This window comes from Plecotus auritus (genome assembly GCF_963455305.1).
Source record: "Plecotus auritus genome assembly, chromosome: 3".
NCBI classification, from domain to species: Eukaryota; Metazoa; Chordata; class Mammalia; order Chiroptera; family Vespertilionidae; genus Plecotus; species Plecotus auritus.
The window spans coordinates 223,267,257-223,292,232 of NC_137772.1; the positions used below are offsets into that span (position 1 = coordinate 223,267,257).

A 24,976-nucleotide genomic window follows, 5' to 3' on the forward strand; every position below is an offset into this window, starting at 1 on the left:
AAAGTTAGAAACATCGATAAGAGAGAGAGACATCGATCAGCTGCCTCCTGCACACTCCCCACTGGGGATGTGCCCGCAACCCAGGTACATGCCCTTGTCCGGAATCGAACCTGGGACCCTTCAGTCCGCAGGCCGACGCTCTATCCACTGAGCCAAACCAGTTAGGGCCAGATTCTACTTTACGAAGAGGAAAGCAAGCTCAGAAGGATAAGGGATGAGCCAGGCAGCCCCAGGGCCCTGTTCTCCCAACGCCCCTCAACCGACACACGTCTGGGGTCCTCGCCCTCTCAGCAGAGGACGGTCCTGGAGGGGCCTGCGGCCGAGCATAGTAGAGGGGGACCAAGTGCTGGAGAACCCCTCTGGCCTTGGCTTTGCAGGGTCATCATCAGTCAAACCAGGCAAGTACCAGATGTTAGCACCCCTAACCGCCCCCACCCCCCACCAAGTGTTTGGCTTTAGCCCCAAGGAAGGCTGCCTCCCATCCAGGTGAGGGGCACTGGGGACTGACTGCCCATCCACTGTCCCTCCCAGAGCTGGTCCTCAGAGACCCCCAGTCCATAGGGTCACACTCGGGAGGGACTCAGATTTGGGGTGTGCAGGGCCTGGTAGCCCACCCGTCTCCTTCGGCCCCACCCCCCCACCCCTCGGGTCTGCAAGTGTCTGAATGAAGTCCTTTCACAATGACTCACTGCCTGCCCCTAGGGCCCCAGGGCAGGCTGAGGGAAGGGGGTGATGCCAGCGGGCACCGTAGAGAGGGTCCCTTTGTATCGGAGTCCTGCCAGGCCGGCCTGGCCCAGCACAAGCTGTGGGGGTGGGGTACACTGCGGCGGGGCTTCAGCTCTGAACTCCCAGCTCCCCTCACCTACCACAGACCCCCCGGGGCCACTGTCTGTGGACAGACATGGGACAGCGCAGCGGTGGGGGTGGGGGGGGGGTCAGCCTCGGGCTTTCTGAGCCTCACAAGAACCTCAAGGCTCTGGGGTTCAGGGACGGGAAGTGGCTGCACCAGGTGACACTGCAGGTCGGCCAGACCCCGAGGGAGACCCGAAGGCCAGGCCTTTCTCACTGCATCACTTCCCCTCTGACAGCCCAGGCTGCCCTGCCTTTGCCCGAGGCGGGGGGGGGGGGGGGGGACAGGTGCCATGCTGAGCCCCCTCCTCACCAGGGGTCCCTGCCGCCTTAGCAGCTGGGAGGTACCCAAGGCTGGGATCCTCCGGCCTGGGCCGTCCTAGCAAACCTGAGTCCTGGGGCTGCCCACACCAGGTGGCCTGAGGTGACAAAAGAACCTGTGGCCCCGCCCGGAGGGCCCTGGCTGCGGGAGGGGGCCCAGCTCCATGGGAGGCGAGGTGGCTGCTGGGTCCCAGCCCGCAGGCTCACAGGCGCTGGCAGCAGGGACAGTATGGTGTGCCCTCCCCCCGCCTGACACTTGGACGGCCTCCAGGTCCTCGGCTGAGGTGCCACTTCTCTCGTTCAAGGGCACCAGGTGGCAAAGAAAACATGGCACAGGACTGGAGAGAGAAGTGTGCCCGCGCTGGCTGGGGAGGAGGGGAGGACGGAAGCTCCCCCGGTCTCCGGCAGAAAGTGACGCCCGGGGCAGGCTGGCCCGTCCACACGCCTGGCTCTCCTGGCACGGGCTCCTTCCCTGCTCACCCTCTCCTCCTCGAAGGCTCCCCTGTGCCGGGGGCCCCGCAGTCCTGTCCTGAGGGGCAGACCCCACGGGGGAGCGACCGTTAGACTGCCCCCCACCCCCCAGCGGCCGCTTCCCCAGGCACAGGCCACAGGCCCACGTCTCCACCTCTGTGTTCCCAGTTCAGGGCCTGCCGAGCAGATGCCCAAGCCTTTGGTCACCAGCTGGCCAAATAAGAAAGCAACTAGAGCCAGCCGGTGTGGCTCAGTGGCCGAGCTTCGACCTGTGAACCAGGAGGTCACGGCTCAATTCCCAATCGGGGCACATGCGGGTTGCGGGCTCGATCCCCAGTGCGGGGTGTGGGGGAGGCATCTGATAGAGAGATGATTCTCTCTGGTCATTGATGTTTCTATCTCCCTCTCCCTTTCTCTCTGAAATCAATACAAACATTGAAAACCAACAAGAAAACAACTGGAGGAAAAAGCCGAGGGCTGTGGCCAGAGGGGGGCTCTGCCGCCGAGCGGCTCTGAGGCTGTGGACACTCCTCTGATCACACGTCTCAGTTTCACTCACTGTGAAATGGGGAAACATCAAGCTCGCAGGTCTGCTGGGAGGAGACGGGTGACTGAGAAGGGCTCCGCGGAGCGTGACGTGCCCTCCAAGGTCCGGGGACATCGGGGCCTCAGCCGGAAACCTACGCAGCTGAGGCGCTCGGCGGGGCGCAGGAGGCTGCCTCCGAGACAGGCAGGTGTCTGCAGCCTGAGCACAGGGGTGGGCGCGGGGCTGGTTCTGGAAGAACGCCATGGCGAGGGCAAGGCGGGCCCCACCCTCAGAACAGTTTCAAGTTGGCCCCTCCAGTGGAGACCGCGAGCTCTGGCTGGGATGCTGACGCCAGAGCAGAGGCCCTGCGGTGCTGGCAACTGCCCGGGGCATCAAGCAGGATCCCTCCTGATGCCCGCTGAGGATGGAGGGCAGGTCCGGGTGCAGGAGGGTGGGGGTGTGGAGGTGCTGTCCCGCTCCAAGGAGCCATGACATGCTCTTCCAGCAGACCTCCCACCCGCCCCCGGCTCCGCCTGGTTGACAGGGTTCCCGACTCCAGCCCTGGCACTCCCCCAGCTTCTACTCAGACCCCAGGGCAGGGGTCCTCAAACTTTTTAAACAGGGGGCCAGTTCACTGTCCCTCAGACTGTTGGAGGGCCGGACTATAGTTTAAAAAAAAAACTATGAACAAATTCCTATGCGCACTGTGGCCCGCGGGCCGTAGTTTGAGGATGCCTGCCCCAGGGAGAAGGCAGGCAGTGGTCACGCACAGCCTCTCGCTGCCAACCCAGAAACCAGCTCCCCTCACTCCCCTCTTGCACCGAGGAATCCCACGTGCAATCCCGGTTTGAACTTAGCTCTGTGTGAATTCAAATAATAGTCACCATTCGTCAGGGCTTCCCTGGGCCCGTGCGGGGCATTAACAGTGTATCATCCGCACATGAGCAAGCACAGGGCACACCAGCTCGGGCCCTTCACCGCTGGCATTTCATTCGGTCCCCACAGCGCGACAAGGGAGAACAAGCTCGTTTCACCTGGGGAAACTGAGGCTCCAGGGGCAACAAGCAGGTTCTCCAAGAATAGCAAAGCCCGGATGTGGAGTCAGACTGGGCTCCTGGAGGCCAGGGTCCCCTCCCCCACCCTACACGTAATTGTTCTGAGTCCGTTCATCTGCAAAATCAAAGCGGTGGAGGAGACCAATGCATTTCTAACTGTTTTTAGCCACAGACTCTTTGTTCAAATGAAGTCTTGAGTGGAAATGGACCGTGTCCGATGGATAGAGACAGGCTCCGCTGGAGAGAGCGTGGGAGTGGGTGGTGGGCTGCTCCACCTGTGGGGCTCCCCCGAGCCTGCTGCGGGAGCAGAGTTAGGGTCCTGTGGGGAAGTGACCGCTGCCCCCGGCCCTCACAGGTCCTCCAGGCAGGGGTTCTCTGAGCTCCTCATCAGGGACAGCAGGTTCAGGGCCGAGACGCCGGGCACGTGGCCCGCGCAGATCTGCAGCATGCGGACCAGGCGCTGTGCCATGGTGACTCGAAAGCCTTCCACCTGCGGGGAGAGCAGAGAGCAGGGTCAGAGCGGCCACACAGGCTGCCCGAGGGGGCTGGGGTCGGAGACGTGGGGACAGTTCAGGGCACCACCGCCCATCACGGCCATGACCCTGTCCACAGCACACCTCTCCACGCAGCTTCCACCATCTCAGCTCATGAGTCCCTCCAGCACCCTCAGGGACAGCTGAGACGACGAGCCCTTCTCTGCATGTACAACGTGTCGGTCCAGCTCACTGCATTCTGAGAGGAGGGCCAATGCCTGACTCATCTGTGCTCTCAGGGACCAGCACGGGGCCCTATGGGCAGGGCTAGGACATCATTTCACTGGGCGCATCCCACACTTCGCTGAGTGGGTTTCCTCATGTGTAAAATGGGGTGATAATTCTTGCCACGCAAAGGCCTCAAACTATGGCGAGGCCCAAACTTGCTTATGCAGAGGCCTGTGCCCTGAAAGACCACATGGATAGGAGGGGTGAAGACCGTACCCGCACTGGGGGCTTCCTCCCGGGGAAGCCAGGTCTATGTGCTCAGCGGTCTGCGGCTGGAAACAGACAGCAGGCCGCAGACCTTCTCTCAATTCTCAGGCGCAGGGTAGCCCAGGGCTGGCGTGGCCTGCCACCTACTGGCCACACACAGAACGGCACCACCCGCCATAAGGTCAGCACCCACGTGCACCTGCCATTTCTTTTGGCAACAGTCACAGATTCTGCTAAAACTAATGACGGCTCTTGCCTACACCCAGGATGCTCAATTTCACTCAGAGGTTAGTCAAGAAAAATAATTTTTTCTCGCCCAAGTTCACAGGTCCCGTGAATTCTACTCTCCGATCAGAGGGGTCCACAGGCTCCAGAACCCCTGGTCCCCGATACTCGGGATCCTCCAATCAGCCCCCTGAGCGCTGACTGCCGTTCCCTGCGCCCGGACCGGTCCTCACCTCCAGGTCACAGAAGAGCAGGGGGCTCCGGTAGGCTCGGGCCAGCTTCAGCACGGTGTTCCGGTGGACGCTGCAGTGGCTGTCCCGCCCCGCTGCAAAGAAGCCGAGAGTGCTACGCTGTGAGCGCCCTCTGCCGGCGGCCACTGGGGAACCCTGGGCAAAGCAGCCTCAGTCTCCGACTAGTCAGGGGTGACAATCCTGTCACCTTCTCTTCGGGGCTCTGAGATCATCAAGTTAGCAGACAAGGCGGAAAGGGCTCTGAAAACATGGCTTCCTCATCTATAAAGTGAGGATGGCAGCAGCCCCACTGAGTTACTATGGAGACTCGGTGAACTGATATATAAGTGACCTGGCACTCATTTATTCACCAATGCTTTTTATTTTCATTAAAAAAATTTTTTAATGCCCTAACCGGTTTGGCTCAGTGGATAGAGCGTCGGCCTGCGGACTGAAGGGTCCCGGGTTCGATTCCGGTCAAGGGCATGTACCTGGGTTGCGGGCACATCCCCAGTAGGGGGCGTGCAGGAGGCAGCTGATGGATGTCTCTCATCGATATTTCTAACTCTCTATCCCTCTCTCTTCCTCTCTGTAAAAAATCAATAAAATATTTTTAAAAAATTTTTTTTAAATTGAGTTTTTTAGAGAGGGGGAAGGAACAGGGGGAGAGAGAGAAACGTTGACGTGAAAGCGAAATATCCATTGGCTGCCTCCTGCACACCCCCTACTGGGGATCGAGCCCACAACCTGGGCGTGTGCCCCGACCCGGAATGGAACCTGGTGCACGGGGTGACGCCCAACCAACTGAGCCACTGGCCAGGGCTACCAATGCTTTTGAAAATAAACCGTGCCAGGCCCTCCCCAAAAGGGGCTCACAGTTCAGCTCAGACACACCATCCGTGCGGGATGGGTACCCGCAGCGCCCAGGTTGTAGGGCTGGTCAGGGAGGCCTTCCCCAGGACGCGGAAAAGAGGGGTTAGCTAGACGGACGAGGAAGAGGACCCGAGAGAAGCAGCATGGCTCAGGAATATGACTAGCCAGGTCTGAACCTCAGCTCTCCCACTTTCTAGCTCTGGGGCCCTGGGCAGGTTACGTCACCTCCTGACCAGTCTCCTCAGCTACAAAGGAGAGATAATGGCCACCTCGAAGGGTTGCTTGTGAAGATTAGTGACACAGAAGCACGCGCTCAGAGCAGTGTCTGGGGCGGTGAGTGCTCAGTGAAGGTTAGCGGGCACTGTCCCCACGGTTAGGAGCAGCCGCGGAGTCAGCAGGACTTGCTCAGAGAGCCACCAGCTGACCCAGAGCGGGAGAGTGTCAGGAGGGGAGGCGGGCGGGAAGGCAGAGGCCACGCTCCAGAACACGCTGCGCCTTGACAGGAGTTTGGGTTTTACTCTAAAACCACTCGGCAGCGCCAAGCAAGGATCTCAGCAGAATTAACTCCGCGGAATGACCTGCTCAGATGTGCTCTTAGAAAGACCGGCAGCAGGTCAGATTCCAAGGCCCGTTCTTCCCATCAGCCAGGAGCCTCAGCAAGGAGGGTGCAGGCACACTGCCCTGGGCGGGCGAGGGGTGCACTTACCGCCTGTCACCAGGAAGCCCACCTTCCCCAGGAAGAAGGTGGCGTCCACATGGCGCAGGGACTCCTCCACGTTCTGCAGGCTGGGAGGCCAGGCCAGGGCGAGAAAACAAATCTTACAACAGAGAAGGCAGTGCCCCCACCCCCGCCACCGCCTCTCATCCCATCCAGAGCGGCCAGAGACTGAGGTGACAGGACTCTGCCCAAAGTATTGGAATACTTTGTCCTTTCATTGTGTCAAACTACTTTTAATTACACCTCAGACTGTGTGCCCCAGGAGGGAGAGGGCAGACCTTCCTTCTGCGCTCCACAGGCTGGCTGCAGTCCTGTCCCCGGGGTTGCCAGCACCATAGGAGGCCAGGCCGGGCCACTCCTGCTGCCACTGCCATGGCTCCACACTAGACCGGGCTCCTGATCTCCCACAGGCCTTAAGAGTCTTTCTTCTAAACACACCATCCTTTTTACATTAACTCTTCACCTGGAACTGGCGCTCATGCCCATCTTTACCTGGCTAGGTCCGTCTCATCTATCAGGTGTCACCTCCACCAGAAAGTCTACCCTGACTAAGTCCTGAGCGTCAGAGGTCTTGTGTGGGCTCTCACAAGCGTTCAAAAGTCCCGCCTCCTCCTGCAATGGACCACAACAGGGGTGGGCAAACTTTTTGACTCGAGGGCCACAATGGGTTCTTAAACTGGACTGGAGGGCCGGAACAAAAGCATGGATGAAGTGTTTGTGTGAACTAATATAAATTCAAAGTAAAGGAGCGGAGGGGAGAGCAAGAGAACCCTCCGCTCTTTCGGCTCCGCAGGCCGGATAGAACAGCCGAATGGGCCAGATCCGGCCCGCGGGCCATAGTTTGCCCACGGCTGGACTAGGAGCACACTGAGGTCAGGGGTCTGTTCCATTTATCTCTGCCCACTGTCAGGGACAGAGTGAACCTCAGAGCGCGTTAGTTAAATGACAGGGGGCACTGCTAGGATTCATCAGTGTCTTTCAAACATCTTGCACTGGCCACTGGCTCCCCCTCCTCACCCTCTAGGTTAACCCCAGGCAGCCTCTCCCTCCCTCCTCTCCTTCCCATCATAAGTGACGTCACTGTCCCAGCACACCCCTAAGCCAGGGCCACCTGGGTCCCGACAGCCCCACGGTCTGGCTCTCACCTGTATTTGCTGTGAAGGTTGACCACAAACACAATCAGGTCAATCCGGGGGCGATTTACATCGGAGGGCAAAGGGAGGGAATGTGCCAAGTGGCTGTAAAACAAGAAACAGCAGGACTAAAGATACATGCACCCACATTCCCGTGACCATTCACATGCTGTCAAACGCGCCTGACCTCTTCACCGGATGCCCTTCTGGGCAAGGCTCCTCAGGTGAGCAGAGGGGCAGGGCTGGTCCCACCCAGATTACTTTCTTCTGACGCCTCTGCCAGAAAGGAGTTCTGTTTAGTAGCCGCCTTGGTAAGAGGGAGCTTTGGGTAGAAGATGGCATGGGGCTAGCCAGCTACACTGCATGCTGGGAGACGGGTGCCAGGCTCAGAGACGGGTGCTGAACTGTGAAGATTAGGGGTTGAGACTGAACTCCTTTGGAGTGGGACAGAAGGGGGTTCAAACCTCAGTTCTGCAAATTACCAGCTGTGTGACCTTGGATAAATCACCTCACCATTCTCCTGGACTTGGTCCCTGGTTGTCAGATACCCATCTGACGGTTTTTCTTGAACCCTCTATGTCTGTCCATTTCCATGTGTTCCTGTTACCCAGCTCCTCCCACCCCTACCTTACAATTCAGGAAACGTCAACAAGGACTGCCCAGCTGGTCTGGCTCAGTGGTTGAGCGTGGTCACCTGAACCAGGAAGTCACAGTTCAATTTCTGGTCAGGGCACACACCTGGGTTGCCGGCTTGATCCCCAGTAGGGGGCATGTAGGAGGCAGCCAATTGGTGATTCTCTCTCATCATTGATATTTCTCTCTCCCTCTCCTTTCCTCTCTGAAATCAATAAAAATATATTTAAAAAACAAACAAACAGCCCTAACTGGTTTGGCTCAGTGGATAGAGCGTCGGCCTGCGGACTCAAGGGTCCCAGGTTCGATTCCGGTCAAGGGCATGTACCTTGGTTGCAGGCACATCCCCAGTAGGGGGTGTGCAGGAGGCAGCTGATTGATGTCTCTCTCTCATTGATGTTTCTGACTCTCTGTCCCTCTCCCTTCCTCTCTATAAAAAATCAATAAAATATGTTTAAAAAACAAACAAACAAACAAACAAACAAAAACACCACACACTCCTAAAAGTCCAGTTACCTAGAAATTACTATTAATTAACATTAGAGCATTCTTCTAAACATTTCTTCATGTACACAACATACTATACACATTCAGACATTAGAATAGATATAATCTAAAAATAGGATAATAGTATTAATTTAATTTTATTTGCATTTAATGAAAGCAAAATAACTAAAGTAGAACTGAAAAAAATACACGAACTTAGATAAGTTATTTTTTAATCACAAAGACTGTTTCCTGAAAGAACTGAATTAAGAAAAAATTATGAAAAAAATGAATAACTCGTTATCATTTGAAACTGTGTTTCAATTTTATCTATATTGGCTTGAGTCTCTATTATGAAAAATGAGAGCTATTAGTATATATGTTTACAGTTTGCTCTAGCTATAACCTTGGACCTAGGCTGATGAAGCTGCCACTCTGGAACACTGCTGGTCGCCATGGGAGACGCAAAGGGCTCTGAGGATGCTCTCACTAGCAACTAAATAGCTCACCAGTAAAGAGACGATCATGTTTCTGCTTATAACTCATTGGCCAGAACGAGGCACATGGCTCCACACAAACACAAAAGGTCAAAAAGTGCAATTCCGAAGCCTGCTACAGGCTCCAAATGCAGAAGCTGCAAATACCTGGCAACGGCTTGAACAGATGACCATGTGGGTGGTCTGCCTTTCCTGCTGAAAAGTCTGAAGAACCATTTACCCTTGAAGTTCAACAATTTAACCTGACACAAATGCTGTGTCTGTTTTTCCTGGGATAAGATATATATTCCCTTTTTAAAATTATTTTTTGTTATATTCCCTTTTTGATGGAAAAATTAAACTCTTCACTCATTTCAGGGGAGTTTTCTTCTATCTTTGAACACTTTTGCTATGATTTTCTCAAATCTTTCTTCTTTGTAAGCAATTAAGTGCTCAACCACATCTATTCTGATTCTTGCTGTTCCTATTTGTTAGACCCCATAGGATATTATTTTTGGCGTTTTTTTTTTTGCCCTTAGCAACCTCCCTTTTCCTCTCATTCCGTTGTTTTATTATTTGGTCTTTGAATGACTCTTAAAAACTCAGGTTCTTATTACATTTCTCAATGGCACAAAATACTCAAAAAGGAGCTTTCTTCTTTTTCCAGCGTGGGTTCTTCATCAGACTTCTGCATGTCATGTGACTTACCCTTTTTGGCAAGAGTTTCCATGACACCTCTTTCCGTCTTGCTCAATGCAGGCAATTTTGTCCACATTTTCCATTCACCCTGATGCCAATTAAATGAATTATTTTTAAAAATCCTTTCCTATTTCTAAGCTACGGCTTTGAGACTGTTGGTTGTGTTTGATGTTCTGTGGCCCAAGAGACTGGCAAGATGGGTCAAGCACAGATATTTAGAAGAAAAAGATTATGTTCCCTCATCAGAGATCATTCAAGTGCTGTAACAGGTTTATTCTACCTGGCAAGGGCCATTTCCAGTTCCCATGGGGAAATGCCCTTTAGATTTGGGTCATTCTCCTTCAACATGGACCTGGACGCTTATCTTCCTACCAGGGCAAACAACACCCACACACATAGGTCACCTGACTCCCTCAGCAGCGGTTTCTACTTCCCATCAGTTAGAAGAATGAAAACAAAGTATACTTCCTTAGTCATTTTTTTCTCCAGATTTGGAGGGTACATCTACACTGCTCAAGACACTGGGGAGTCACCAGTGAACAAAAGTCAAAGTCCCTGCCCTCAAGGGACTGGCCTTGGGGTCCATGGCCTGGTAGACTGGAAACAAGTAAACGAACAGCGACCAAGGAAGTTTCTTATGGAGCCAAGTGTTAGAGGAAGAGAACAAGTGCGTGACCGAGAGTGATGGAGGATACCTTGGACAGGGCTCCACCAGATGCGGGCAGGGTCAGCGAGGCAGACCGCGCAGTTCAGGATGGTTACGGGCTGGCCCACCCGCTCCACCTGGGCCCGCCTCTCGGGCGGCTCCTCGGCTCTCCCGCCCGCCCAGGCCAGAGTTCAGACCACAGCCGAGCGATCGGACACCCCCAGCCTCTGCTACTTACACCTTCAGCGTGGAGGCGCACTCCTCCTTGAGCATCGAATCGGCCAGCTGCTGCAGAAGAGCATCCTCCTTGCCCACCAGCTGCCCAGAGAGAGAAGGGGGCCGATGTCCCTCTGGTGGACATGGGGATCCGGGCACCGACCGAAGGCGGCCACGACCCCCAGGATTCTGGCTCCTGCGCACAGGGCGCCATTTACCGAAAGAAGACTCTACCAGGCACAGGCTGAACGCCTGAGGTCTACACCCTCTCCGGGCCTTCCCGCTCGGCACTTGCTACTTCCCGGACCCTTCCTTTGACAGCCTGGTCACTGCCGGAGGCCAGACTCAGACTCAGAAATACCAAGTCCCGGCCCGGCTTGGAACTCGGCCTCCGGGCCAGAAACCAACCAGAAACCGGGAAAAAAGCCCGCCGCGCATCTATTGGTGGGGGCGTCCTTCAGCTTCAGAGAGCGGCTATTCCGATTGGGGCAGAACTGACTATCCCGCCCACTACCTCTTCCGGAACAGCGCGCGCCCGCCCCCTGAAGAGCGCAGAGAACGGGGCAGCCGAAGCACAGCCAGGGAGGGGAGGCCCGCGGGGGAAGCGGGGCTGCTGGCGCCTACCAAGATGGTGGCCGCGTTCAGGCCAGGCAGCTGGTCCTGCGGCCGCAACACCGACATCCCAGTCGCTGGCCGAACCGCCGCTCAAGTCGGGCGCGCCTTACTTTCAAACCCGATGTGGCCCCACCCTAGTGCTCCTGAGGGGCACGTGATCCTCCCTGGGCGGGGTTTCCCGTGGCGGAGCCCTTTAAAGGAACCGCTACCTCCTTTACCGAGACGGTGTTCTAGCTCTGGTCCCCGACTCTGAAGGTGCTGTCCATGGGGCAGGCCTTCTGTTTCACGCCTCGGAGAAAGAAGGTGTGCAGTGATCCAGTCGTTCATGTATGCTCATTCACCGACCTTGCAGCTGCTCAGAACAAAACCTTGGGGTCGTTCTTGGCTCATCTTCGCCTCAACCCACACCAGTCCTTAATGAAGCAAGCCCGTGGATTCTAATCTTAAAATGGATCCAGAAGTTGACCACTCTCACCGCCTCGCCTACTACCTCCACTACCACCAGGCAAGCCACGGCCTTCGCCTACGGGGACTGTTATAACAGCCTTCTCACTGGCTCCCCGATTGCAGCCTGGTCCCCAGGGCTCCAGGCTATTCGCCACACAGCAATCAGAGTCATATTTTTACCGCAGAAATCCGAATAGGCCACATCTCTGATCAAAACCCACCCGTACTTTCCCTCTCACAGTACATGGCACTCACTCACCGCTTCACACGGCTCTGAGGCTCTGCGTGTTCTGGCCCCCAGCCTCATCTCCCTGACCTCATCTTCAGCATCTCTCTAACATCCCCTCCAGCCACAGGGGCCATCAGGCTGTTTCTCAAATACTCAGAGTGTCCTCTTACCTCAGGACCTTTGCCCCTGTGGTCCCCTCTGCCTGAAATGCTCTTCTCTCAAGTAGTCACATTGCTTGTTTCCTCACTTATCCATGTTTCCGCTGCAGTGTCACCTTATCAGAGGGGTCTGTCTTAATTACCTCTCTCTAACAGCAAGTCGCACGCCCTGGCCGGGTAGCCGAGTTGGTTAGAGCATCTTCTGAATAAGCCAAGGTTGTGGGTTCGATTCCCAGTCAGGGCACATACAAGAGTCAACCAACAAATGCATAAATAAGCGGAACAACAAACTGCTCACTCGCTCTTCCTTTCTCTCTCTAAAATCAATTACGACTAAATAAATAAAATAGCAAGCAAGCCCCTCCATACTCCCTATCTACCCTTTTCTGCTCTCTTTTCTCAATAGCTCTAATCCCCACTTAATACATCATCAAAAACTGTGCAGCCTCTGAGACTTTACCATACTTACAAACTAATAAACTGTTCACCATGCTTTGGTCGTGGTCTTACGATTCCATGGATGCTGGCAGAAGCCATGTGGCTCCTTAAGAGACAAAGGACTTTATTGCTCGGTAAAAGCAGTAATTGAGTTTGTGTCAGTTCCCCATGTCCTGCAGCCCCCACAAAGGACCCGTCACGGATGCCTGTGCACCTGTGGGTGACATTACAGGATCTGAGGGTCACTGCTTTTATAGTGAGTGGGAGGCCTGTTCTTTTCCCCAGGGGAGACGTTACCTCATTCCTCAAGGTTGCCGGCTGCAAACACAGCCCTGAGAAATGGCCTGGGCAAAGAGCTTTCAGGGTCTTGCTTTTTGGCAGACTCCGGGATGCTCAGGGCCCATGGCAGATGGCTTCTCCCAACAGTGATATAATTACTTGCTCCTTATCTTTGCAACGAGAGCACAAGAGGGCAGAGACTGTGCCAGTTTGTATGCCCAGCACTTTAAAAAGTGTCTGGTACAGCCCTGGCCAGTGTGCTCAGTGGTTAGAGCAGTGAAAGGTCACTGATTCGATTCCTGGTCAAGGGCACGTACCCAGTTGGGGCTTGTTCAGTAGTCAACCAATTGATGTGTCTCTCTCACATCGATGTTTCTCTCTCTCTTCTGTCTCCCTTCCCCTCCCTCCCTTTTTTTCTAATCTCTCTGAAAAGCAGTGTGTGTGTGGGGATGTGTGTGTCTGATGCATGGCAGTTGCTCAATAAATATTTGTGGAATGAATGGATTGATTCATATTCAGTGCCCTGCCCTAAGGACATGGATGAATCAGACATTATTGTGCTGGGGAAGTCAGACCGAGACCTCCCAGTGTGCGCATTGCTGTGACATCTGGGAGAGCAGATGCACCCTCTCGGTTTAACCTAAATTCTTCTCCCTGCAGATGAAAGTAATACCTTGCTTAGAAAGAGCTGGAAGTGAATGGCTTCATGGATCCCAGCACAGATGAGGCTTTGATTCCCTAATGGCAAGAGGGCTGGAGGGGCCTGGGAGTCAGGTGGTAACGAGTGCTCTGAAAGTAAAGTAAGGCAGGCGAGGGCATGAGGTGTGTGGGAAGACGCTGCTGTAGGTCAGAGGAGGCCTCTGGAAGAGGGTGATGTTGGAGCAGATGCCTGAACGCAGTGAGAGGAGCCAATGGCCTATAGTGAAGAAGCATCTTCATTCTGATGGAGCAGCGAGTGCTGAGACACCAGGGAGCATTCCTGACACTTCTGAGGAGCAGCAAGGAGGCCAATGGCCGACGCCCAGGTGACTGAGGCCCTTAGAGAAAAACTCTGGACCCTGGTCAGTACTTTCTAAAAGGGACTGAGCTGAGGGCCCTTCAGTCGATGTGTGCTGAGTGCCTGCTTTGGGCCAGGCCGGGTGCTGGGCGAGTGACCCTGGCACCAGAGGTGTCATCCCTGCTCCAGGGAGCTGTGGGTGTGGGCAGATGACAACAGCCAAATGCAGCACGGTGGGTGGCAGCCACCTGGAGCAGCAGGAGCCCAGACGAAGATGTGTGAAGGATCCCTTGGGAGTCCCTGCAACCCTGCGCTGGGGAGCTGAGGTTGGCTGAGGTGTCCCGGTGACTTGGTGCTTGTCACGTGGACAGTGCAATAGAAGACAGTTGTGTGTAGCATTCACACTGTGATGAAAGCTAGGGATTGGCAGGAAGGCCAACCCAGGCCTGGAGGGTTAGTATCAAGAACACACTGAGTTGCCTGGCCGGCGTGGCTCAGTGGTTGAGCGTCAACCTCTGAACCAGGAGGTCACGGTTCGGTTTCTGGTCAGGGGACATGCCTGGGTTGCAGGCTCGGTCCTTAGTGTGAGACATGCAGGAGGCAGCTGATCGGTGATTCTCTCTCATCATGGATGTTTCTATCTCTCTCTCCCTCTCCCTTCCTCCCTGAAATCAATAAAAAATATATATTTTTTTAAGAAAGAACATCCTGAACTGGCCCTAGCTGGTTAGGCACAGTGGATAGAGTGTCGACCTGCAGACCAAAGAGTCCTGGGTTCGATTCTGGTCAAGGGCAAGTACCTTGATTGCAGGCTCCCCCCCTGGCCTGGGCCCTGGTCAGGGCTCATGCAGGAGGCAACCAATCGATGTGGTTCTCTCACATTGATGTTTCTCTCTGTCTTTCCCTCTCTCTTCTACTCTCCCTAAAAATCGATGGGAAAATATCCTCAGGTGAAGATTAACAAAACAAAACAAAAAAAAGGAATCATGAGCCTAAAAGAATATCTAAAGGCCACCAATTCCATTTTTTACAGATTTATTAAAGTACCAGAGGCCCGGTGCATAAATTTGTTCATGGGTGGGGTCTGGTGGCCTGCCCCGATGGGAGCCATTGGGCCCGCGGGTGGAGGAGAGGGGCTGTGGGTGGTTGGCTGGCTGGCCCCGCCCCTGATCAGGGTGGGGGGCCGGTTGGGGTTGGGGCTGGCCAGGGAAGGGGCCACAGGAGGTTGCAGGGGGGCTGATCAGGGCCTGGATCAGGCAGGTTGGTGGCCACAGTGTGTGCCATAGCAACCGGTTGTTCTGCCATTCCGGTTGCTGGGCTTTTATATATATTGATAGTTGACATATAATAAGCTATACATATTTAAAGTATATACTTTGCTAAGTTAGGACATATGTGTACACCTAGAAAGCGACCACTAAAGTCAGGATAGTGAGCAAAACCATTCCCCCTCCCCTCGAGTTTCTCTCTGCCCCTTTGTCATCCGTCCCCCAGCTCCTCTCTGCCCTTCCACTCCAAGCTGTGGGAAGGCGCTGGGGCAGCTTTGCTCACAATGGCCCGGTGCTGGAGACAGCCCGAACACCCTTCAGTGGTGAAGAGAGAAGCAAGTTGTGGTACACTGATCCGTGCCACATCAACGAGGGGCAGAAGCATTGTGCCGAGCGCCAAGCCAGACATGAAAGAGTGCACACCGTGTGATCCCGTGGATATGAAATTCCAAAACAGGCAAAACTAATCTGTGGTGATAGAAGTCAGATCAGCGAGTGCCTGTGGGAAGGAGGTATTGACTGGCAAAGGCGGGCGGGAGCTGCCTAGGGTGACATACCAGACATTGATCTGGGTGGTGGTTGCACAGGGCGTGCATTTAAGATTTGCATTTAAAAATTCATCCCTGAAGCCGTAACCGGTTTGGCTCAGTGGATAGAGCGTCGGCCTGTGGACTCAAGGATCCCGGGTTCGATTCCATTCAAGTGCATGTACCTTGGTTGTGGGCACAGCCCCAGTGCGGGGTGTGCAGGAGGCAGCTGATCAATGTTTCTCTCTCATAGATGTTTCTAACTCTCTGTCCCTCTCCCTTCCTCTCTGTAAAAAATCAATAAAATATATTTTTTTAAAAAATAAAAATTCATCACTGAAGATTTGCAGTTTTTTGCCCTGGCCAGTTTGGCTCAGTGGTTAGATTGTCAGGCCCGTGGACCGAAGCGTCTTGGTTTGAGTCCCAGTCAAGGGCATTGGTCGGTCGGGGTGGGTGCAGGAAGCAACCAACCAATGTCTCTCTTTTACATTGATGTTTTGTTTTCTCTCTCTCCCCCCCCCCCCCCCCGCTCTCTCTAAAAGTCAATGGGAAAATATCCTTGGATGAGGATTAACAAAAAAATAAAATAAAATAAAGATTTGCATTTTCCTGTATGCACCTTATATGTCAATGAAAATCTCTCTGTGAAGTCCAACTCATTCTCTTTGCCCCACAGGTGCTGGAGAGGACCCCCACCCTTGCAGGGGCCCAGATGCTTTCAGAGCTGGCAGGGTGTCTATGGGTGGGGGATCCAGAGTCATCTCACCCACAGCCTTTCCCACCAGCCTTCCCTCACTGGCTCCACTGCTTGTGTCCCCACCCACTTGCCAGGGCCCAATCTCTCCCTATTTTCCAAGGGCAAGCCCCCAGATCCTCCCAGTTATCTCAGTCGGGGTTCCCTCCTCTCCAGACCTCCAGTTGGAGGGCCCAGCGGCCTGCTGGGTGGCTCCCACTCCTGTCCAGATTCCCCCAAACCCGCCCTGCCTGTCATCTCTGTACCTCGTGCACAGTGCGAGGGATCCAGAAGAGAAGGCTAGTTGCCTGGGCAACGGAGGATAAAGCCCTTGCTCTGCTAGGCTGCTGATTGGCTGAGACAGGTCCCGCCTCCTGCCATCCAGAGGTTTGGGGCCAGAGGGAAGGGTCTCCGATGGGCAGGGAGAGGTACCAGGGTGCCCAGCCAGTCCAGGACTGTCCCCTTCTGGCTTCCCCTCCCTCCCCTCCCTCCCCGCCCCCCCCCCGCCCCCCCCCCGCCCCCGCCAAGCCCTGGGCCTGGGAAGCTCTATCTCCCGTGGGGGACATTGGCCTCGCCCTTTCTCTGCCTCCAACACCCAGGATGGCCGCAGCCGGCAGTGACTCTGGGGATAGCAGCCGTGACTAAGTCCACGGGCCAGTGCTGAGCCGCTGAGCCAAGCTAAGGTGGTGTGCTGAGTGCAGAGCCCCCGGAACAGGCCTCTGCAGGGCGTGAGGTGGGTCTGTGGGCACGCGGGGGGTGGGGCGCCGAGTGGTGTCAATGGCTCGGGAGGCAGGGAGAGGGGCTCTGCAGCCCTCACACTGTTCTGTACGGAACCTTGGCTGGAATGGGACTGGAAAATTCCTTATAGATCATCTGATAAACCCTGCCCCCACCGGTCACCGTGCATGGGGAGCCCTGAGGTCCAGAGAGGGTGAGGAGTGGCCCAAGGTCACAAAGGAGGCCTGTGAGTGTTCTGCTTCGACTAGGCCAGGCCACCGAGAGCCGGGCACAGGGCCAGGGCCCCTCAGGTTGCCCCTGAGTGCCTGGGGTTCTGTTCCGAGGGCTGGGGAGGGTGGGGGACCCTGGGCTCCGCTTCACAGGGAATGACTTCTGCTCTGCCGGGCCCCCCTGCTCATGTTTAAGCTGAAAGGAGACTGGGGTCCTGGCTGGGGCCAGGGGAGGGGGCTCCACCCACCTTGGTTTTAGTCAGGCTAGTTCGGAGCAGCCTGTCTGCTTGGGGACCCCCTGTCCCACCTCCCCCCACCCAGGCAGCACCAGGCAGCTCTGAACTTTCTCTGGGGTTCTAGCAAGGCAGCTGGCAAGGAGGGCGCCATCAAAGCTCTCTTCACCTGATTGCTCCATGAGCAGGGCACCCGGGGACATGAAGCCAGGCCTGTGCTTCCGACAGCCAGCGGGCACCCTGGGGGCAGGGACGGGGCTTCCATGGATGCAGGACAGGCAAGCAGCATCTCCCTCCTCTGGGTCACAGCCCACCTCGCAGACCCACCTGCCAGCAGGGTGCAAGAGGCCCTGGAGCTTGGAGACGAGATCCCAGGAGTTGGGGCTGCGCTCAGCCTGCCCTGGAGGCCCTTCATCCCGCCCTCTCCCCTCCCCGCAGGCCAAGGTGGGCCTCTGCTCGTGTCTTTCCCACCCAGGAGGACTCAGACCTCAGGACATCACTGGGGTTTGGGGTCTGGCTGTCGCCTCCCAGTTGGGTAACCCAGGCCAAGTGAGTGAACCTCTCTGGGCCCCGTTTCTGTGGCGTGTGGACAGCCACACCCGGCCCATCGGCCTTTGTCAGGGTTATGAGTGCTTTCCAGTAGCTTCTCCCTTCCCTGCGGGCGGCAGGCAGAGGGGTTCCTCGACTCCGCCCTTCCTTGCAGCTCAGGAAGGTTTGAGGGTGGGTCAAATGGTCCTGCTTTATCCCACTTCTGGAGATGATCTGGGATCTGGCTTTTGAAGTATGAATAGGAGTTTGCCAGGTGGACATGAATGCAAAGGCCATTGCAGGGGAGAGAAAGCCCGTGCCGAGCGGGGCTGTGGGACACAGGGGCAGAGGTCTGAGAGCGGTTCCGCAGGACGGCGTCGGGGTGGGCGGCGAGGCTGGGAGGTTGGCAGAGAGCGATGTGAGCGCTTCGGGCCGTTCTAACAGTCTGGGTGTATGGACCGTCGGTTTGCCCGGCTCCTGACACCTGCTACCTCCCACTTTCCTGCCTCCGGTTCACTGGAAATGACAACACAGTAGCGACTGTTCGTTGAGTGCTGGTTCCATGCCAGGCAGCTTGGCGCTCAGTGCACTTGGGGCCTTGTCTCGTTAAACATTCACAATGACCGTAGGAAGTGGGACCTACTTTGATTCCCATTTTACAGGTAAGGAAACTGAGGCTCCGAGAACAAGAACAAACTTACTATATAACACTATGTGCCAGGCACTGGCTCTAAGCATTTCACATAAACTAATTCGTTTAGGGGTCCTCAAACTTTTTAAACAGGGGGCCAGTTCACTGTCCCTCAGACCGTTGGAGGGCCGGACTATAGTTTAAAAAAAAAACTATGAACAAATTCCTATGCGCACTGCGGGCCCGGGACGCGTCGGCTGCTAAGCAGGACAGGCAGCGGCACCCGGTGGGCCGGATAAATGTCCTCGGCGGGCCGCATGTGGCCCGCGGGCCGTAGTTTGAGGACCCCTGGTTTGAAGGGTCACAATAGCCCTATGACCTTAGGTATTATTTTTGTTCCCATTTTACAGATGTGGAAACCAAGGCCCACGATTATTGCCTGCATCCATACTCTTATCATTATGCAATTGGGCATGGGCCTGAATTCCGGAGCCTCTGTGGCCCCTGTTAATTTCAACCAGGTCCCCTGGGGACGGGTGTTTTTTCACCCCACTTTTACCAGCCACACCTGCCAGGATGTGTGGGTGGCCGGGGACCCACCATCTGTGAGGGACTGCCAGGCGGCAGCTCCTGTGACTAAGGGTGCCGTTGGGGCAGCTGAGAGGAGGCCTCGCCCACGCTGTCCTTTACTGAGAGCTCTGAGGGGCAGTCACCTCCGTGAACCCCCAAGGGGCTCTGTTAGGGTCCCCTTCCTCGGGGAGGACTGAGGCCCAGAGAGGCCATGAGCCCAAAAGGGCTGAGCCAGAGCCATCAGCCTCCCTTCACGGTGAGTAGGAGCCCGGGGGGGGGGCCCCTGTGATGGGGCAGCTCTGTGCTTGTCAGGGGGCCGGTCCTGATCAGACACTGCCCCCCACTCTCCTGCGCCTCAGCCTTCCCGTGACGCTGGGCCCCTGGCTCTGGGAACCTCGGATGGGCGGGCAGGACAAGGGTCGCTCTGCCGGCCCTCACCACCCGTGTCTCAGCAGCGAGGCCGCCGCGATGCCGCACTTCCTGGACTGGTTCGTGCCCGTGTACCTGGTCATCTCTGTCCTCATCCTGGTGGGCTTCGGCGCCTGCATCTACTACTTCGAGCCCGGCCTGCAGGAGGCACACAAGTGGCGGATGCAGCGCCCCGTGGTGGACCGTGACCTCCGTAAGACACTGATGGTCCGCGACAACCTGGCCTTTGGAGGCCCAGAGGTCTGAGCTGGAGGCTCTGGGCTGGGGCTGGGCACCGGGCACCCTCCCAGCCCCCCCAGCCTGGAGGCCTGGGCAGGGGGGAAGCACCTCAGCACCTCCAGGCCATCCCTCCCGCAGACGGCCCTGGGTGCTCCGGGCAGACCCCGGCTGTGGAAGGATGGGCACCTGGGCACCTTGAGGTGTCACTGCCGCTGGCCCAGGGCTTGTTCCCCACCTCAAGCTAGCTCCCCCTGCCCGCCTTCTCCAGCTCTGGGGACACCCCCGACTGCCCCCCAGTGCCTTTGTGCTGCCCAGCACTCCTGCCCCTCCCTCCACCTGAGTCCTGAGCCTCCTGGACTCCCATTTCCCACCAAGTCCCCAGTTACCCTCAGATGGCACCACCCCACCGCTTCCGGGCAGGCTTCCAAGCTCACCCAAGGAAAAGGCCCGTCTGGAGGGAGGTCGGCTTGGTCCAGCCCAGCCCACCCCTCTGGACTCAGACTTGGCATTGGTATGTGTGGAGGGGTGTGAGGGGCAAGACCATAGGGGAAGGAGGTGTGTGTGTGTGTGTGAGAGAGAGAGAGAGAGGGAGGGAGGGAGAGAGGGAGAGAGACTGAATAAAGTGGACAGACACGTGGAGGGGAGGCATGTGTGTATGTGAGAGGGAAAGTGGGGGCCCCAGGCGAGGTGGGAGGTGTGGGGATGGGGTGGGCTCCGTGGGCAGAGTGGGGGCCAGCAGCAGCAGCTCCCCCCTCTGCTGGACTTCCCTATCCCTATACTGCATTCCAGGGCTGAGCCCAGCACCCCTGAGCCAGGCCCCCCGCCCCCACCCCACCCGAGGGGCCCCCTCCCGTGTGGAGCCTCATGTGGACCTCACTCCTCCTCGGGCTTCCATCTTAATTTATTGCAATAAAAGACTTCACGCTGTCTTTGCGGCACTGTCTCCATCCCTGGAGGTAGGGTCATGCCAATCATCTCGCTGGGTAGGACTCAAGGTAGGGATGGATCTCAGAGGGGGCAGAGCGGATTTCTCCACAGCGGCGCCGTGACTCTCTGGACCAGATGGCTCTCTGTCGTGGGGGCTGTCCCGGGTTGTAGGATGTTGAACACCTCGGGGTCTCCACCAGGAGCATCGCCCCCCTCCCAGGAATCCCTGGGGTAGAGAACCAGCTAGATTATAAATTCAGGAACAGAGATAAAAAACAGCAGGGCCCCATGGTACACTCGGCGGGGAGGTTGTCCAGAGCTGGTGTAGTGGTCGGTTCCACGCAGTGGTCAGGCACCCGAGGGGCTCCCCTCTGGCTGCTTCACTGTACCGGGAAGTTGGCCCAGTCCAGGGGCATCCTCTATTTTTTTTTTTAAATATATTTTATTGATTTTTACAGAGAGGAAGGAAGAGTGATAGATAGTCAGAAACATCGATGAGAGAGAAACATCGATCAGCTGCCTCTTGCACACCTCCTACTGGGGATGTGCCTGCAACCAAGTTACATGCCCTTGACCGGAATCGAACCTGGGACCTTTCAGTCCGCAGGCCGATGCTCTATCCACTGAGCCACACCGGTTTTGGCAGGGGCATCCTCTACATCCCCAGCAGCAGGGGGGAGGGGGGACGGAAGAGGCTGTCCCCTCCCTGGACAGACCCTCCCTGACAGGCAGCACCCCCTACTTTCCCTTACTTCTCACTGTCAATGCTTAGGCACAAGGCTACTCCTAGCTGCAAGGGAGGCTGGGAAGTGTAGTCTTAGCTGGGTGGCTACATGTCCATGTAAAAAGTCCACTTCCTTGAATGAGGGGGAACAGGTGAGACAGCTACCATTCCATTTGTACAGGGATTTGTCTGAGGCCACAGGGCAGTGGGCTGAGAGGGGGACTGGCTCTGCTGACCCCAGACCAGGGCTCCCTCTCACATGGGTCCCTCTAAGGAGCCAGGGAGGGCAGAGCTGCCTTCTCTCACCTTGAGGGCCCTGCTGCTCTTCCTCCTGGGGCAAAGCCAGGAGCTGTCTTACCGAGCAGGGTGAGGTGAGGCCAGAGGGGCCCCTCAGGGTCACAGTTCCCTGTCCTGGGCACCTCTCTTGCTGCATCCTGGCCGGCACTGCTGCTCTGAGCCTCACAGCCGGGATCTCCTAACCCTCCCACACCAGGCCGCGTCCCCTCACTACCGCCCGGACTCTGGCAGGCACACAAGACCAGACAGAAAACAGCGGAAATAAAAGGGGTCGGTTCTGGACTCAAGCTGGACCTGGGGCTCCAGGCCGTCACCGGCTCCACCCTCTGTCTCACGCAGTCCTGCTTCCTTCTCAGGTGGACCGTCTCCCGCAGCCGCAGCCTAAGGTGCCCTGGCTGTCCCAGCTCACGCAGCCCTCCGTGCCTTGGTTTCAGGGGACAGCACCTTGATTTCGTTCCTGCCGAAGCCCAGGGCGTGGACTCCCATGGGCCCCCAGGGCTCATGAGCTCAGGGAATGGGGTTCCCGGATTGCCAGGCAGCTCTGGTGCCCACGACTGTCATGTGGCCTGAGGCTGTAGGTAGCGGCTATACCTAAAGGAGGGAAGAGAAGCTGCTGGAAACGAGAAGTATTGGGTAAACACCTGAAACTAATATAATGATGTATGTCAACTGTAATTGAAAATAAGAAAATTATTTAAAAAAATAAACAAGAAGTATTGAGGACCCTGTTACATGGAGGAGGAAACCAGCTCAGGGAGAAGCCGCTCAGGGTCCCCCGGGGTTACTGCCCCCCCTGGTTTGGGACTGGAAGTCTGAAGCAGGGGGAGGATAGACAGGAACCCCCCGCGTTTGGTGAGCATGTGAGCTGGGCTCTGAGGGCAGGCTGCCAGGTCGGGGTGTGGCAGAGGCAGGTGGGCAGGTGAGTGGGAACTCTGAGGAGCACCTTTCAGATCACCCCGCTCAAGAATAGAGGGACCAGCACCCCCCACTGGGTAGCGAGCCCAGCACGGCCTCAGTTTCTCCTGCACTGCCAGCCCCAATGTATTCTGGGCTCCCTTCCCTGAAGGAATAAACTTCTTACATTACGAGGCTCTGGACTTGTGAGAGGCAACCAATTGATCGTCTCTCTCACATTGATGTTTTCTCTCTCTCTCCCCCTCCTTTCCCGACTCGCTAAAAATCAATGGAAAAAATATCCCTGGGTGAGGATTAACAACAACAAAGTCAACCAATGAATGCATAAGTAAGTGAAATAACAAACGGATGTTCCTCTCTCTCTGTCTCTCTTCCTCCCTCCTACCTTCCTCTCTTTCTCTCTAAAATCAATCAAATAAAATAAGCAGAGAAGTGCCTAAGTTCTCCAAGGAAGAAACGGGCTACAATGATGAGTAAATGAATGAGTGAGTGAACAGCATGACTTTGGGCGAGTTCCCTGAGCTCTCAGCCTCATGAATTCACCCCTCAGTTCTGTGCCGGACACTGAGAATCACAGGTGATTCAAGTCCAGGAAAATGTCCCCTCCCCGAGCCTGACTCTGTGCTTAGCTCACGTCAATGTCTCCATAGAGACCCGGTGTTTGCCCATCGCTCCTGCCCCGCCTGCCTCACCGGGTTGTGGCAAATGTCAAAGGAGGCGGGAAGAACGCCCTGTGTAGAGGCGATGCACATGGAGCCATGCAGAGGCCTGTCACGTACCTGCTCTACCCCAGCACTCGGCCTGGCACCGAGAACGCAAAGACCAAGAAGATATAGCCCCTGAGTCAAAAGAGCTGACAAATGGGAGGGGCAGATGGATGTGTGAACAAATCGTGAAACTAGTTGTAGCAAGAGAAGCACGTGTGAGAAACGGGAAAACGCAGCCGAAGCGGTGCCTAACGCCCGGGGCGGGGGCTTGCCCAGGAAGGCTTCCTGGAGGCCATAACTGCTGAGCTGGGTTTTGAAGGCTCAATAAGAGTTTTCCCTGAAAGGGGAAAAGCGGCTGGCAAGAGACTAGAGAGAATCCCAGTCCTTTCTTAGACTGGTGAGTGGGGTCATGTGGCCGAAGCACAGAATGCCAGTAAGTGGTGGGAGGGGGAGACTGAACAACCAGAAAGTGGTTTTTCCAGGAAGGGTTAAGTCCAGGGAGAGGGCCTGCTGAACTTCCAGTTGCCACCTCCGCCAGGAAGCCTTCCGGACCCCACCAGCAGCCAGCCTTAGTGTTGTGTTGTGTGTTCACATGTCTGCGGAGAGCAGTGGCCGTGTCTTCGTGTCTCAGGGCAAAGCCTCCTGGCATTGGGCTGGGCCTCCGTGAAGGAGTGTGTTGGATGCATGGGGCCAGTCTCGTTGGAAGTCTTGCCAAAAGCTACCCATCTGCTCAGAGACTAAGATTTAGAGAGACTTGAAGGCTTCCTGGGGTCAAGCTGTTGTGCAAGTTTTTAAAACGCCTTGGGCCCAGTCAGGGCACATGCCTGGGTTGTGGGCTCGATCCCTTGTAGGGGGGCGTGCAGGAGGCAGCCGATCATTGATTCTCTCTCATCATTGATGTTTCCATCTCTCTCTTCCTCTCAGAAATCAATAAGAATATATTTTTAAAAATAATAAAATGCCTTGGGAGGTTTTACAAAGTCCTGGGAGCTGTCAGGATATGGTGGGTGTGTCTGGGCCGGGCCCAGAGCAGGAGGACAGGAGGGGGAATGTGCAGGGTCCCTGCCTAGGAATGGCTACAATGTTCGGACTCTGGCCTGTGGGGTGGCACAGGCTTGTCATTGTTCCGCCCCCTCAGCTCTCCACTCTGGCAGAGCCGAAGGGCTTGGGAAGGCTGAGAGACGAGCTCTACAGCAGGCAGAGGCTACAGTCCCATTCAGAAGGCCATCAATGTCTGTTAGCACCCTACAGAGAACCCGGGGCCGGGAAGACCCCCTCAGCCCCACCCGTCATGGGGGAGGGGTGCAGAATTCGGATCCCGGAGACCCGGTGTCCAGCAACTGGTTCACTGTGTGAACCTTGGCAAGTCCATGCCCCTCTCTGTCCTCGGCTGTGAACAGCTGGAATTGATCCTGAAGTCACAGGAAATCATGAGGATAAATAAAAAAGGACATCAGGATTGCAAGGCGACAGTTTTAATGGCTAACATGGACTGAGCTCATTGCACCCCTCCCCGCATTCTTACAACCATGGAGTGGGTCACAGTGCTGTTCACCCAATACTGCTGGCTCCTCAGCACTCACACGCGTCAGGGTTACACCTCCTCGTGTTGGGTGGGGCCATGAGACTAGTT

General features: G+C 56.1%; 2 protein-coding genes across 9 annotated transcripts; one reads left to right on the plus strand and one right to left on the minus strand.

The window, feature by feature from the left end:
* Positions 1 to 78: 78 nt before the first annotated feature.
* CENPM (centromere protein M) lies at positions 79 to 11,410 on the minus strand. 3 transcript variants are annotated; one of them, XM_080662764.1, is made up of 6 exons: positions 11,350 to 11,410; positions 10,548 to 10,627; positions 7,382 to 7,474; positions 6,225 to 6,304; positions 4,649 to 4,740; positions 79 to 3,712 (listed from the first exon to the last, which is right to left on the minus strand). In XM_080662764.1, the coding sequence occupies exons 2-6, from the start codon at positions 10,580 to 10,582 to the stop codon at positions 3,572 to 3,574; spliced, it is 441 nt and encodes a 146-aa protein (XP_080518890.1). In that variant the 5' UTR covers positions 10,583 to 10,627; positions 11,350 to 11,410; the 3' UTR covers positions 79 to 3,571. The 3 variants fall into 3 exon arrangements, with proteins under 3 accessions (XP_080518890.1, XP_080518888.1, XP_080518889.1); XM_080662762.1 differs by lacking the exon at positions 11,350 to 11,410 and adding an exon at positions 11,150 to 11,292; XM_080662763.1 differs by lacking the exons at positions 4,649 to 4,740; positions 11,350 to 11,410 and adding an exon at positions 11,150 to 11,269.
* Positions 11,411 to 16,491: 5,081 nt separating this feature from the next.
* Positions 16,492 to 20,702, plus strand: SMIM45 (small integral membrane protein 45). 6 transcript variants are annotated; one of them, XM_080660753.1, is made up of 3 exons: positions 16,492 to 16,603; positions 16,816 to 16,949; positions 19,581 to 20,702. In XM_080660753.1, the coding sequence occupies exon 3, from the start codon at positions 19,594 to 19,596 to the stop codon at positions 19,798 to 19,800; it is 207 nt and encodes a 68-aa protein (XP_080516879.1). In that variant the 5' UTR covers positions 16,492 to 16,603; positions 16,816 to 16,949; positions 19,581 to 19,593; the 3' UTR covers positions 19,801 to 20,702. The 6 variants fall into 6 exon arrangements, with proteins under 6 accessions (XP_080516879.1, XP_080516880.1, XP_080516878.1 ...); XM_080660754.1 differs by having other exon boundaries at positions 16,580 to 16,644; positions 19,578 to 20,702; XM_080660752.1 differs by having other exon boundaries at positions 16,580 to 16,644.
* Positions 20,703 to 24,976: the final 4,274 nt, after the last annotated feature.

Bases quoted from the DNA above. Each gene is read 5' to 3' on its own strand.
- CENPM (XM_080662762.1), bottom strand. From the start codon at position 11,206: ATGTCGGTGTTGCGGCCGCAGGACCAGCTGCCTGGCCTGAACGCGGCC. The intron at 10,628-11,149 runs GTAGGCGCCAGC...CTCTCTGGGCAG, and splicing joins TGAACGCGGCCACCATCTTG to CTGGTGGGCAAGGAGGATGC. The intron at 7,475-10,547 runs GTAAGTAGCAGA...CTTGTTTTACAG, and splicing joins TGCGCCTCCACGCTGAAGGT to CCACTTGGCACATTCCCTCC.
- SMIM45 (XM_080660753.1), top strand. From the start codon at position 19,594: ATGCCGCACTTCCTGGACTGGTTCGTGCCCGTGTACCTGGTCATCTCT.